At 40.3% G+C, this 15,935-nt stretch overlaps 1 protein-coding gene across 3 annotated transcripts in view; it reads left to right on the top strand.

Moving 5' to 3' along the window:
* znf592 (zinc finger protein 592) overlaps positions 1–15,935 on the top strand; it is a 173,823-nt gene that overhangs the window by 126,410 nt on the left and 31,478 nt on the right. For all 3 annotated transcript variants that reach the window (XM_073024978.1, XM_073024976.1, XM_073024977.1), the window contains 3 exons: positions 11,361–11,539; positions 12,837–13,013; positions 14,657–14,819. In XM_073024978.1, coding sequence (XP_072881079.1) covers positions 11,361–11,539; positions 12,837–13,013; positions 14,657–14,819 — 519 coding nt within the window. The remainder of the gene's footprint in view (positions 1–11,360; positions 11,540–12,836; positions 13,014–14,656; positions 14,820–15,935) is intronic.

The following is a 15,935-nucleotide window of genomic DNA, read 5'->3' as shown; positions in this document are numbered from 1 at the left end:
GGCCAAGACCCTTCAGCAGAACTGAAGAAAGTAAGAAGAGGAGTAGATTTAAAAGATGGGGGAGGAGAGAGAGAAACACAAGGTGATAGGTGAAACTGGGAGGGGGGGGTAAATGAAGTAAATAGTTGGGAAGTTCATTGGTGAAAGAGGTACAGGGCTGGAGAGGGGGAGTCTGATAAGTGAGGATAGAAGGCCGTGGGAGAAAGAAAAGGGGGGAGAACTGCTAGAGGGAGGCAATGGGCAGACAAATGAGAGAGGGAAAAGGGATCGGGACTGGTGAAGGAGAGGCTGGGGGGTGTGGGGGGTGGGGGTGGTTACCATTACCAGAAGTTTGAGAAATCGATGTTCATGCCATCAAAGTTGGCAGCTACCCAGACCGAATATAAGGTGTCGTTCCTCCAACCTGAGTGTGGACTCGTCGTGACGGTAGAGGAGGCCAAGGATTGACATATCAGAATGAGAAGTGGAATTAACATGGGTGGCACTGGGAGATCCCAGTTCTTCTGGTGGATGGAGCATAGGTGCTCAGTGAAGCAGTCTCCCAATCTGTGTCGGGTCTCATTGATATACAGGAGGTCACACTGAGAGCACTGGACACAGTATATGATCCCAACAGACTCACAGGTGAAGTGTTGCCTCACCTGGAAGGACTGTTTGGGGCCCTGAATGGTAGTGGGGAGGAGGTGTAAGAGCAGGTGTAGCACTTGTTCAGCTTGCAAGGATAAGTGCCAGGAGGGAGATCAGGGAAGGGATGAATGGATAAGGGAATCACGTAGGGAGCAATCCCTGCAGAAAGCAGGAAGTGGGAGAGAGGGAGAGGCAGTGGGATCCTGTTGTAGATGGCAGAAGTTCCAGAGAATTATGTGCTGGATACAAAGGCTGGTTGGGGTAGAAGGTGAGGACAAGAGGAGCCCTATCCTTGGTAGGGTGGTGGGAGGATGGGGTAGGAGCAGACATGTGAAATGGAAGCGATGCAATTTCAAAGATACATTTAATGTCCGAGAAGTGTATACAATATACATCCTGAAATGCTTTTTCTTCGCAACCATCCACGAAAACGGAGGAGTGCCCCCAAAGAATGAATGACAGTTAAATGTTAGCACCTCAAAGTCCCCCCAAGCTCACCTCCCTCCCATGCGTAAGCAGCAGCAAGCAACAATTCCCCCCTCCCCCACCAGCAAAAAAAAAGCTTTGGCACCCACCACTGAGCACTCAAGCGTGAGCAAAGCAACTGCAAAGACACAGGCTTGCAGTGCCCCAAAGATTACTTGTTCGCCCAGTATTCGACATACCACAGGCTCGCTCTTTCCCTAATAAGGGAGAAAGAGATCTCTCCATTTCACAGCGAGAGGGGAGACATAATGCCATTGATCCTCCTAAGCTCCTCCCTCATCATGGTTGATGGTGGAGAAAGGGAAGCCCCTTAATTTGAAAAAAAGAGGGTATCTCCTTCATTCTAAAATGAATGAAAAAGGAGGACAACTCCTTTATTTTAAAGCTTTGTTCCCGTTTACTTTTCCTAAAATTGTTTTTTTAAGATCCCAAGCAGAGTAAAGGCCTAGATGATTGATTTTCAAGGAAATCAAGCACTTAACATGCATGTAAAAATAGCACCTGAAGATTGATTACATTGATTGTATTTGGTGTGGCATTCTAAAGTCACGCAACATTTTTATGTTTACAATAAGGAAGCAATGTAACCAGGACCAAAAATATTGGTTTTATCTCCCATGGAATCATACAGCACAGAAACATGCCATTCATACCAACACGTCCATATTGACAACCAGGTACTGTACTAATCTCAGTTACCAGTACTTGGTCAATAACCTCTATGCCTTGACAATTCAAGTGTTCATCCAGATGATATTTGTGTGAGTATCTGTCCCCATCACAAATTTGGGCGCTGCATTTCAGATTTCAACAGTCCTCTGGCTAGAAAAAAAAATCTTCGAGTTCTCTCTAAACTTCTCACCTCTTAGCCAAAACAATGCTTTTGAGTCTCAGTCCACACTACTGAAGGGAGAAAATCCCTACTGCCTACCTGATGTATGCCTCCCATTTTGTATACATTAATCAGGTTCCCATTTCTGTCCAAGGAAAATAAGTCTGTCATCATAACTGAAGCACAGCATCCTGGTGAATCTCCTGTATAGTGTGGCAACCACAATTGTGCAAATACTTAATCTGTGAACTAAACTAAGTTTGACAAAGCTGTGCCGTAATATCTCTGCTTTAATATCCTGTTCCTAGCTAGCGAAAGCAAATATCTTACATGCCATCCTTATCATTTCATCTATTTGTGCAGCTGCCTTCATTGATGAATGTTCCTCTTAAAGTGCATCACCTCATACTAATCAATATTAAATGCATTTAGCCATAAGACATAGAAACAGAATTAGGCCATTCAGCCCATCGAGTCTGCGCAACCATTCCATTATGGCTGATCCTGGATCCCACTCAACCCCACATCCCTGTCTTCTCGCCATATCCTTTGATACCCTGACCGATCAGGAAACAATCAACTTCTACCTTAAATATACCCACGGAGTTGGCCTCCACCACAGTCTGTGGCAGAGCATTCCACAGTTTCACTATTCTAGCTAAAAAAAATCGTCCTCATCTCTGTTCTAAAAGGTCGCCCCTCAATTTTGAGGTTCTACCCTCTAGTCCTGGATACCCCCACCACAGGAAGACATCCTCTCCATCTTGTCTAGTCCTTTCAACATTCAGTAGGTTTCAGTGAGATCCCCCCACCTTCTTCTAACTTCCAGTGTGTCTAGGCCCAAAGTTGCCAAATGCTCCTCATATGTTAACCCCTTCATTCCCAGAATCATCCCTATGAACCTCCTCTGAACTCTGCAATGACAGCACATCCTTTCTGAGATATGGGGTGCAAAACTGTTGACAGTACTCCTAGTGCCGCCTGACTAGTGTCTTAAAAAGCCTCTGTATTTTCTCCTTGACTTTGTGTTCTATCCCCTTTGAACTAAATGCCAACATTTCATTTGCCTTCTTTACTGCAGACTCAGCTTGTAAATTAACCTTCTGGGAGTCTTGCATGAGGACTCCTAAGTCCCTCTGCATCTCTGATATTTGAATCTTTTCCCCATTTAGATAATAGTCCACACTGTTGTTCCTTTTACCAGAATGTATTATCATACATTTCCCAACACTGTATTCCATCTGCCACTTTTTTGTCCGTTCTTTCAGTTTGTCTAGGTCCTGTAGCAATTGCATTGCTTCCTCAGCACTACCTACTCCATGATCTATCTCCGTAAATTCTGCAAAATTTGCCACAAAGCAATCAATTCCATTATCTAAATCATTGACAAACAATGTGAGAAGTAGCTGTACCAATACTGACCACTGAGGAACACCACTAGTCACTGGCAGCCAATCAGAAATGCCCACTTTATTCGCTCTCACTGCCTCCTGCCTGTCAGCCATTCCTCTATCCATGCCAGTATCTTTCCTGTAACACCATAGGATTTTATCTTGTTAAGCAGCCTCATGTGTGGCACCTTATCAAGTCTAAATAAGTGACATCCACTGCCTCTCCTTTGTCCAGCCTGCTTGTTACTTCCTCAAAAAACTCTAATGGATTTGTCAGGCATGATTTCCCTTTGCAGAAACCCTGCTGACTGACTTATTTTATCACTCTCCACGTATCCCAAAACTTCATCCTTAATAATGGACTACAACCCTTTCCCAACCACTGAGGTTAAGCTAACTGGTCTATAATTCCTTTCTTTTGCCTTCCTCCCTTCTTAATGAGTGGAGTGACATTTGCAATCTTCCACTCCTCCAGGACCATGCCAGAATCAAGTGATTCTTGAAATTATCTTTCAAGAATCAATGCATCCGTTATCACTTCAGCAACCTCTCTCAGGACTCTGGGATGTAGTCCATCTGGTCCAGGTGACTTATCCACCTTAAGACCTTTCAGTTTTTCTAGCACTTTTTCCTTTGAAAAAGCAATGGCACTCACTCCTGCTCCCTGATACTCACAGACCTCTGGCACATTGCTAGTGTCTTCCCCATTGAAGACGGTTGCCAAGTACCCATTAAGTTCATCTGCCATTTCTTTGTCCCCCATTACTACCTCATTAGCATTATTTTCCAGTGGCCCAATATCAAATCTCACCACCCTTTTACTCTTTATATAACTGAAAAAAATAGTATCCTGCTTTATATTATTGGCTAATTTGCCCTCATGTTTCATCTTTTCCCTTCTTAGAGCTTTTAAGTTGCTTTTTGTTGGATTTTAAAAGCTCCCCAGTCATCCAACTTCCCACTCACTTTTGTTACCTTTTAGTGCCCTTTCCTTGGCTACTATGCAGTCCTTAACTTCCCTTGTCAGCCACTGTTGCCTACCCCTACTATTTGAGAACTACTACTTCTGCAGTCTATTAGTTAAAGTTAAAGTCTGTCCCGATCCTTATAGGCTCATAAGGCTGGTGCTTATGCCGGTTTCTGTGGCGTGAAGCGACTGAGAGTACAAGACTCCCCCCCCCCCCCCCCCCCTCCCGGATAGGACGCCAGGCTATCGCGGGACATGCCTATACTTGTGAACTATTCCCAGAAACCTAAGCCATCTCTGCTCTGCCATCATCCCCACTAGTATCCTCCTCCAGTCCACTTGGACAGGCTCCTCTCTCATGCCACCAGAATTCCCTTTATTCTATTGCAATACTGAAACAATTGACTTGTGCTTCTCCCTCTCAAATTGCAGTATGAATTCAATCATATTATGATCACTGTCTCCTAAGGGTTCCTTTACATTAAGCTCCCTAATAAGATCTGGGTGATTACACACCACCCAATCTATGATGGCCTTTCCCCGAATTGGCTCAAGCACAAGCTGCTCTGAAAGGCCATCTGGTAGACATTCAACAAATTCCCTCTCTTGCAATCCAACACCAACCTGATTTTTCCAATCCCCTTGCATATTGAAGTCCTCCTTTACAATTGTGTCATTACCCTTATCACATGTCTGTTCCAGCTCCCTTTGCAATCTCAACCCCACATTTGGCTACTATTTGGAGGCACATATATATGATTCCATTATGTTTCTTTTTACCCTTGCAGTTTCTTAACTCCACCCACAAAGATTCAACTTTCTCTGACCCTGTGTCACCTCTTTCTAAAGATATAATCCCATCTCTTATCAACAGAGCCACACCACCGCCTATGCCTTCCTGCCTGTCCTTTTGATACAAAGTATGTCCTTTGATGTTATGCTCCTGACTACAGCCTTCTTTCAGCCATAACTCAGTGACACCCACTACATCATACTGACAAATCTGTAATTGCACCACGAGTTCATTGGTACCAATTTGTACCAGGGCTTCTGGCAACTCACCCTCCCTTTCAGAATATTGTGGGCGTATTCAGAAACATTGCAGACCCTGGCACCTAGAAGGCAAACTACCGTAAGTGTTTCTTTTTCACATCCACTGAATCTCTCATCTGCCCCCCCTAACTATAGAGTCCCCTGTTACTTCTGCCATCCTCTTCGGTTCCCTACCCTTCTGAGCCAGAAGGCCAGACTCAGTGCCAGACGTACAGCTGCTATTGTTTCCCCTGGTAGGTCATTTCCACCCCCCCCCCCCACCCCAACAGTACTCAAAATGGAGTACTCTTCACTTTTCTTAACAATGCGAAGATTATCGAACTGCAACTCCATTTCCCATCCACAGTCTCTAAGGAGCTGCATCTTGATGCACCTAGTGCAGATGTGGCTATCAAAGAGGCTGGTAGTCACCAGAAATCCCACATCTGACATCCAGAACAGAAAACTAGCCCTGTAGACATACCCCCTATTCTCTTAAGTGTTAAATAAGAAATAAGGAATGAACTTACCTACAATTAGGGTATAGTAAATAACACTGTTCTTCACATTTCTGGTTAGATGCTAACTGCATTTCATTTGGCTTGGTATCTGTACTCAGCACAATGACAATAAAGTTGAATCTAATCTAATTACACAAGCACACACAGTATATTATATAATACAACTTCTATATAGCCAATTACAGCCTCATTAATTTTAAGTTGTCCCATTCAGGCCAAAAGATTTAATCGCTGTGGAGAATTTCTTATTCTTGTGGGATAACGTCTTTCCTGATGAGGAAGGTCATTCTGCTTGGCAGATGAGACATGGTTGTGAAAGCAATCTCAGGTTCTAGGGCCTCCTCTGTGGTGGTTGCAGGAGTTGAGTCTGAGACTGCAGGAAGAGGTTCTAACAGCCCTGGACATCTTCCTTTTCCTTTTCTCAGCTTTTCTTTCCGTATCTACTTCGATCCTTGTTTCTCTCATGGTCCTAGCTTCTTTCTTTCTCTCTTTATCTCAGTTGCTTTCTTGGCCATGCTTATGGTCCCGATCTCTCTCACACCATCATTTTGGCTCTTTATCTTCTTTCTAGGATGGTCATCTTGATCTTGGGAAGATCCATTTAGTTCACAGGAGTATTCTCTTATTAATCCTCCTATTGCTCCCTTTATGATCCGATCTCTTCTCTTCATTTTCTTATCCACAACATCATCTGACAAACCTGTTTTCATATCTCCATTGACTCCTTTCCTTTAGGCCTTCCATTCCTCTAGCTGGACTTCGGTATTTGCCTCTATTTTTGCAAGCAGCTTTTTGTCTCCCACTTGAAGTTAATGCAAAACCTTAATGCATGCAGAGTAGATTCGGGTTCTTTACACTCATAAAAGCTAGCAACTTTTCTGAAGTTCCTTGAACTGTCTTTCAGCTTAAATCCAAGCCATATTTTGCAAGTAACTGCCTGATTAACATATCAAAGCTAACTAGGGGCTCAGAGGATGGCACCTGTTTGCCCTCTGAGCAACAGTTCATGGTGTATAGCATGGAGACAGTTGTGGCATCGTCCATTACCTTTCTTAAGTTGCTTTCAATGGACTCTGTTACAGTGGCTGACTGTCCAATCAAGTTGTAGTTGAATCAGCCAATCATGTCCCCACACTGCCGGCCCTCCTGTTTTTACTACATACAAGTCACTCTTTCACACTCTTTCATTCCCAACTACAACTCAACTGCATCACTATCTGGTATTTATGTTGATATAGCAATTTGAACTGCTCATTTAAATGTTGAGCTTTAGTTAAAGAGCCATTTGTAAATGCTTTCTTGTAAGGTTCCACAAACATAAAGTTAATTGGAAAGAAAACAAGGAAGTCTGGAATGTGAATCTAACTTCAATTTTTACTTTAAGCGAAGCATGCATGTAGACGTGGCAGCATAATGACATATGCCTTTTACATATAACTGCCAATGCATTATGTTAACAACAAAGAATGCTTAGCAATGTATGTAAAATATTCTTCGTATATTACTGAAATTTTAAATATCCAACAAGCTGATGCGTAAACTATCCTTATTGGGCTTTATCACTTCTCTCTGTAACTGCACGTTGCACTTATTAACGGAAAGGCCATAGTCAGTCTGTATTGGTAGAAACTTCTCCGGCTCCACCACACTGAACAATGCCCCCCCCCCCCCCCCCACCAGTGCTGAACGTTCAGTAGTCTTGTGGCCTGGGGTAAGAAACTGTTTCCCATCCTATCAGTTCTTGTCTTAATGTTATAGTATCTTCAACCTGAGATAGGGGGTCAAAGAGATTGTTGGAGGATTGGGAAGGATCATTGACAATATTAAGGGCTATGTCTATGCAATGCTCCTGATAAAATATCTTTGGGAGGAAGAGCAACCCCAATGATCTTCTCAGCAGTCCTTACAATCCTTCATAGCGACTTGCAGTCAGATACCTTGCAGTTCCCATACCAGATGATGATGTAGCTGGCCAGGCCACTCAACGGTACTCCTATAAAAATTAGTTGGAATGAAGGGCTGGACCAGCTGGAAAAATTCAATGAAAAATGGTGATGAAATTTAATGCAGACAAGTATAAGGTGATGCACTATGAAAGGACATAACAGGGGAGGACTTGCATGGTGCATGGTAGGGCACTGATGAGTGTGGTAGAACAGAGGGATTTGGGAGTACAGATCCATGATTGCTTGAAAGTGGGCATCACAGATACAGTAATTAGGGTACTTAAGAGAGCTTTTGGCACATTGGCCTTTATAAATCGAAGTATTGAGTACTGGGAAATTATGTTGAAGTTTATTTTTAAAAATGTTCAGACCAAATTTGGAGTATTGCACGTAGTTCTGATCACCTATCTTCATGAAAGATATTATCAAGGTTGAAAGAGTGCAGAAAAAAAATACAAGGACGTTACTGGAATTTGAAGAACTCAGTTATGTGAAAGTTGAATAGGTTACAACTTTATTCCCTGGAGTGTAGGATAATGAGGGAAGATTTGATAGAGGTGTACAAAATTATGAGGAGTATAGATAGGGTAAGAGCAACAGGCTTTGTCCACTGAATTTGGGTGAAACTGGAACTGGAGGTCATAGCTTAAGGATGAAATGTGACATATTTAATGGGAGCGCGGCGGAAATTTCTTTACTCAGAGGGCGCTGTAAGTGTGGAATGAGCTGCCAGAGGAAGTGATGGATGCAGGCTTTGTTTCAACATTAGAGAATATTGGATGGAAGGAGTATGGAGGGCTGTGGTCCAGGTGTCGGATAATGTGACTAGTCTGAATACCAGTTTGGCATAGACTAGATATGCTGAAGGGTTTGTTTCTATACTGTGGTGCGCTATGACTATAACAGACATCTGCCCCACAACTACCAGATTTTAGATTCAAATCCTTTATCTGTTGCATGATGCAGCAGAGTGTACCATAAAACATAGCAGGATTAAGCCATTTGGCCCATTGAGTCTGCCCTGCCATTCCATCATGGCAGATTTATTATCCCTCACAGCCCCATTCTCCTGCCTTCTCCCTTAAACCTTACTAATCACGAACCCATCAACCTCCACTTTAAGTATACCCAATGACTTGGCCTCCACAGCCATCTGTGGCAATGAAATTCACAGATTCACCACCTTTGGGCTGAAGAAATTCCTCCTCATCTCTGTTGTAAAAGAATGTCCTTCTATTCTAGGAGTTCTCATCCTTTTTTTATGCATGGTCACCTACCATTAACCAATGGGAACCCCTGCTCTACACTGAGGCTGCACCCTCTGGTGGACCTAGACTCCCCCACTATTGGAAAACTCCTCTCCACAACTACTCTATCTAGGTCTTTCAATATTCAATAGGTTTCAATGAGATCTCCCCTCATTCTTCTAAACGCCTCAACATTAACACTTTCATTCCCAGAATCATTCTCATAAACATTCTCTGGACCCTTTCCAAAATGTCAGCACGTCCTTTCTTAGATAAAAGGCCAAAACCTGCTCACAGTACTCTGTGTGGTCTGACCAATGCCTTATAAAGCTTCAGCATTCATCCTTGCCTTTATATTCTAGTCCTCTCAAAATGAATGCTAGCATTGCATTTGCCTTCCTTACTGCTGGCTCAACCTACAAGTTAACCTTTAGGGACTTCGGAACAAGGACTCCAAAGTGCTTTTCCACCTCTGATTTATGACTTTTCTTCCCATTTAGAAAATATTCTATGCTTTTATTCCTTCTTCTAAAGTACATGACCATACACTTACCAACACTATATTCCATCTGCCATTTGTTTGCCATTCTCTGAATCTAAGTCCTTCTGCAAACTCCCTGCCTTCTCAACAATACCTGGCCCTCTACCTATCATCCACAAACTTGGCCCAAAGACATCAATTCTATTTTCCAAATTATTGATATATAACATAAAAAGAAGTGATCCCAACATTAACCCCTGCAGAACATTGCTAGTCACCAGCAACCGATCAGAAAACGTACCCTTTATTCCCATTCTTTGCTTCCTGCCAGTCAGCCAATCTTCTCTCCATGTAAGATTCATGTCAATTTATTATTGTACTCCACACCACTTGAAGTTAAATTAGATACCGGTACTTGAGTTTCCAGCACAGAAATGATCGTGCAAATGTTTTTGCCCATATACACTAATCCTTTTTACCTCCATTTAAATCATATCCTTCTAGATCTCTTAAACATGGTAATTGTATCTCCACTGGAATCATGCTTCAGGTGGCAACCACTTTCTCTTATAAGCAGTTGACATTTCGAGTCTTGCCTGAAATTTCAACTATTTATTCCTCTCCATGGATGCTGAGCTCCTCTTTCCCACCAAGGAAGTTAATCCACAGCAATAACTTGTGCTTTCTGCTGAACCTCAAAAAGCAGTGGTTGTATACATGTGAATTTTAAAATTTTCTGAAGTTTGCAAGTTTGAAGTTTGAACCCTGCCAAACACCTTTGTGTTATTTTAGGATATCTTTTAGTAGCGCGCAGTTAATTGAATTCTGCAAGGGCAGTGATTATTTCACTTTCAAATATCTTTTTTTTATATATACTAAACAGCTTAAGTTACTGCTTTAAAGTGGAGCACAATGCAGCTTCAACCTCCAGTAAAACTGGAGGATTTTTCTTTCCCCATTTCATTACCAAACTATTAATTTTATACATAGTTTATTACAACATAAGCTGATGAAACAGGCAATCAATACCAGAAAGCAGCAATGGGTAACTAACCTGTTGGGCCAGACTCTCTGTTACTATGTCAAAACAGACTTGAGGGCAATTTCAAGCTAAATTGGGAAATATCAAATAAACAAAACTGTGCTTGGATTTTTTTGATCTTTTGTTAATTTATTTACCAATACATAGACTGTGTTTTGAATATATTTTTGTATAATATATTGCCTTTAGTGATTGTTGCAATCTTAGGGCTGTTTTATTTTGTTTCATCACCATCATCATTTGCACCGTGTCATCTGACATAGGCGATCATGGTTTTTGACCGTAATTGTTCTTGACAATTCTTTTCTACCTTTCTGGTTAGATTAAAATTTACCTTTTCAATCAGAACCTCTTTAGTTCTTCGTGTGTTTACACTGTTTTCCAGAAAAAAAAGTTATCTTGATGGGAGGTATTGTGTAAATTCTTACAGTCTGGGTATTAATATTGGTGCTTGCTGTCTCACTGTCCAAGTAATCTTCCACACAGATGTGAACAAATGTACCAGCATAAAATGGAGAAATAAAATTCTCTTGAGTAATTTTTTTTCAGACCTGAAGAAAGGATTCAATCATATATTTTGCCCATGATACACAAGAATATGTCTCTTTTGGTAATTTCTATATCAGCACAAGTGTTTCCTAAACCTATGCATCACAGACGTGGCTCTCTTTCTTCCCCCATCCTCTACCCTCTGTGGTTTATTTTGAACCAAATGAAATGGTCTGTGAAAGTGGTGTGTATTTTAGCAATATTTTAAAATTGCATTTCTTGCGTTTCTTCTTTCCAAGACATGTCGGGTCTGCCAGATGATGCTACCCAATAAATGCAGTTATGCTGCTCATCTGCGTATTCATTCACACAAGTCCCCTTATTGCTGTCCAGAGTGCGGTGCGGTATGTCGTTCAGCTTATTTCCAAACTCACGTCAAGGAGAACTGCCTACACTATGCACGGACAGTAGCATATAGGTCAGTATGAAAAAAACATTTGTGCTAATTAATCACTTTTTTTGAAAAATTACACTTGAACTACTGCCCTAAAATAAATAAAATATATACATGGAGAAATTGAGGAGAAAAAGAAGGGCAGTTTGACATTAAATGTATTGTTCTCTTCCTGCAGATAAATATTGCCCAGTAATGCTCCAAGATTCTTATGAGGAAATATTGCTTTTTTTATATATATTTCTACTGCACTTGAGCACTATAGATCACTGGTGTAAAACAAAAAATTACTGAAAATGTTCAGCAAGTCGGGCAGCTCTCTGAAAGAATTTCCTCAGAACTCAAAGTTGTGAGTCAGGAACCCAGCGTAATTGTTGAATGCATTAACTGCTGTTACTGCTTCAATGAATGTCAGGTCAGAAGTGAAAGTTAATTGGTGTTTTGTGATTATCAGTCTCTGAATATTGTTTATTCTCTGAAATAAAACCAGAAAATGGAGGCACAGTGGTGAATGGGGCATAGCTAATAAAGATGCTGCCCTTACAGTTCCAGCAACCTAGGTTTGCTCCTGATATTTGGTGAGCATTTTGTGTGTTCTTCCTGTGATGAGTGGGTTGGTAGGTTAACTGGCCAGCATAAATTGTCCCCAGACAGTAGATAAGCAGTAGAATCTGCAGTTATTAATGAATTGTGGGGAGAATAAAATGACATCAGTGTTGGATTAGTATTAATTGGTGTTTGACAGTTGGCATAGACTCGATGGGCTGAATGGTTTGTTCTGATAACTAAGAAGAATGAAGCTTGATTGTATTTCTTGTATGTTTCTTACAAAAACAGATATTCCAGGAATTTTGCACATAAATATAATTGGAATCCTCATGTCCATATTATAAATCTCCAGTTGTTTCCTTATTCAGAAGTGGAATATATAACATTATGGCTAAATATACTATGCCTCCTACAATTGCAGAAGACCTTTGAAAGACACAAAGGCCAGATAAAGTGTTTTCAGTAGTGTCAGCAATAAGTTTCCATATTCCATAAAGACGCAGTAAACTTCATAGTGTGATCAGTCTTTTAATTTGTCTGAAAAAGGTCCAGGGAAACAGTTTGGTTTTTTTTAGACCTCCTTATTTTGCATCCCTATTTATTATAAATTTTACTATTTTGGTGCTAGTTATGCTTATGGCTAAGATGGGCTTCAAAAGAACAGGTGAAAGAAATTTGGCAATAGTTCTGTTCACCTTATAAATATAAGTTTTTAAACTGAAATAATCAATTTTCATGCTAATGCTTATTTTGCTCTTTCTCCTTTACACAGATGTATGCATTGTGGGAGCATCTTTAGTGATCTGAACACGATCAAGGCTCACATTCAAGTTTCACACACTGAATCTTTTCATAAATGCACAATTTGTCCAATGGCCTTCAAGTCAGCCCAAAGCGTCAACTCTCATTACAGCTCTCAGCATCCGTTAGTTAAGCATCCACCATCTGAGTAAGTCCAGGATACCTGTATGAACTTATCTGTATTAATTACAGGGAAATCTGAAGATATAAACCCATGTAACTGTTTGCTTATTCAGACCATTTAGCAGTAAAGGAACACAATTGTTGAACAGAATTTTATACAGTAGTTCAGTACTTCTTTCATACACAAATTATACTGGCCAGATTTATTAATGTAAACTATTTCCAAGATCTGAACTGACTTCACTGTGAAAGCAGTGATTCTCCTCTTCGGAGTGTCATATTGCTCTCCCTGGAGTCCTGAAAACAATCTTTGAGCTGGAGGCCAGGAACAATACAAAAGATAATAAATCTTCTGCTAGCAAGAAAAATAAAACACATTCCTAGTGTACTAATTATTATGTAAGCTCCACTTCTCTATGAGTAAAATAGTTTATTTAAAAATAGTAATATTTCCAAATGCAACACATACGTAGGTATTCATTGATTATCATCATGATTTAGATGATTATTTCCCACTGCTTCCCATTTGGCTGAATGTTTCTTTTATCGCCGTTTTCAGAGAGCTGTGGAGGTGGAGTCAGGGTGTATATATTTAAAACCGAAACTGAAGGAAATTTAAGCTACAAGAGATTTGAGGGTTATGGCAGGAAGAGAGTAGTTAAGGCCAAGATTGTTTGTTTTTCAATTACCTCACAGGGCTGACAGGTCAATTAAGACTTTAAAGGTGCCAGCACACAGATTTTTCCAGGAATTGGACATCACTGCTGTTAAAGCCCCATTACAACTTTAGTTGAGTTTTTTTATTACTATTATATGAGATACTGTGTAAAAAGGTAAAATTAATTAATTAGAGAGTGGTAAGTGGGATCCTAGTAAGTGGAACGGAACAGAGACAGGGACTCCAGTGAGTGTGAAGGAAACATATCAAATGTACCTGGGGAGCTTTGTGCCAAACCATTCATGTTTCTACTTCACATTTTCAAATGTATTTAGCATTTTTATTTTAAATTTATTTACTACACCTTGTAAAAGGTATAGTGGGGGAATTAGGAAGGAGGACTAAATAGTAATTATAATATAGAGCAGTGGTCCCCAACCACCGGGCTGCGGACTGGTACCGGGCCGTAAAGCATGAGCTACCAGGCCCCGAGGAAACAATATGATTTGGCAATATGAAGTGATATGAGTCAGCTGAGGGACCACTGATATAGAGCATGGTATAAATAAGAACATGTAGAGGTGCATCTAAGAGAAATAAGGCAGTAATCATTAAGAAACCTTAACCAACAGGAACTGGAAATTCCAAGTTTGCCAAATTAATCTAAGTTACGTAGAGGGTAAATTCCTATAACATATATGTTGGATTTCTGAATCAGTATGTTGAGGAACCAATTAACAATTTGGACAGCAAGGAGGAGTTCGTTAATATTGCATAGATGGGGTTTCCCCCACTTTTACTGTGGTTAGACTTGGAAATGTGATGCTGTGTTGCATGATCCCATACTTGGTATTATTTTTAATAAGCTATAGTACAGAAATTAGCAAAAAGAGAATCGTGTCCAGTAATATAGTTACATTTAATCTTTCAAAAATCTCATTATCTTGCAACATTTATTGTTAATTTATTGCTACTAGTTGGATGTTAATATAAAAATTCTCTGTTTTCAGGGTTATCTTCAAGTGCTCAATGTGTGAAACTGTTTTCAATCAGCAAGCCCCACTACACAAGCACTTTGAGCAGCACAAAAAGAAGTTGAGAATTTGTGTTTACAAGTGTCCTGTGTGCAAACTGGTCTACATGCACAAACAGTTGATGATGGAACACTTCAAGGTAAGCACGCTGGCTTGACCTAGCTTGTGGTTTTTCAGTAACATTGAAAATATCCAGAGGTGACATTTTATCATGGTTTGTGATGCATGACTGATAATGAAGGAAAGAAAATAATAAAGGTAACAGTCATGATATTACTGCTACTTATTTTGAGAATACTTCACAATTTTTAAGCGAGTTTTAGTCCATTGAAGAGTAACCTTCTCCAATGAAATGTTTTAGGAGCAGTGCAGACAGGCTCTACAATATTTTGAGGAAAGATTGGATGAAATGAGTTCACTATAAAATTACATTGGCAGTATTTTTACACGTTTTCCAGGATATGAGTATAGATGGCAAGCACTCCATAATGTCCCTTGAACAGAGTGGCCTGTTAAGTCATTTAAGAGTCAACTATATTCCTCTGCCTCTAGAGTTCCATTTGCATTACCTGCCTCATCAAACAAAGCCACAGATAACTTTTCCAGAAGCAGAAAATCAATCGGACCACAATATTATCTAACAGTTTTTTGAGAAAAGATGTCCTTTCAATTTCTATATCCTAACAACCAATCTTGATTAATAAACAGCAGTCTCATACATTTCCAAAGTCTCACACATTACAATCAATAAAAGTCACACAATCCTAAGCAAAATCCTTGGTATTTTCCAGTTGATTGATTTGTAATGGAGAATTAAAATTTTCTAAATCATATGGAAACTTATGAAAATCTTTTCAATCACCAGCTTTGCTTTATAGTAACTGAAATTTCTAATGTTGAAGTTGTGGTTTGAAAATCATAAGATATTGATTCTTTCCCAACAGTTGAATTAATTTGGTAATTATGTGTTTCCAGTATCTTTGCAAGCATTTATACTTGGACCTCAACACTTCGGTAAAGTCTGGAGTTTAAATCATTGTTTTTTCCCCAAATGGTCATTGAAGAGTTGTCAAAGTTGCAATTCCCAGCAAACACTTAAGAATTTTTATTCCTACACATTCCAGTCAAAGCATTTACTCATCTTGGTGCAGTTGTGATGACCATCCTTGCTTCAGAGTGCACATGATGTTGGTTGAATGAAAAACTCAGTTATATTCCAAGATGGCGGCACGACACGGCTTGCAGCGGCCACTCC

Source organism: Hemitrygon akajei, chromosome 21 (genome assembly GCF_048418815.1).
Source record: "Hemitrygon akajei chromosome 21, sHemAka1.3, whole genome shotgun sequence".
NCBI classification, from domain to species: Eukaryota; Metazoa; Chordata; class Chondrichthyes; order Myliobatiformes; family Dasyatidae; genus Hemitrygon; species Hemitrygon akajei.
The sequence above is the reverse complement of the archived record's forward strand: the minus strand, read 5'-3'. Positions and strand labels throughout refer to the sequence as shown.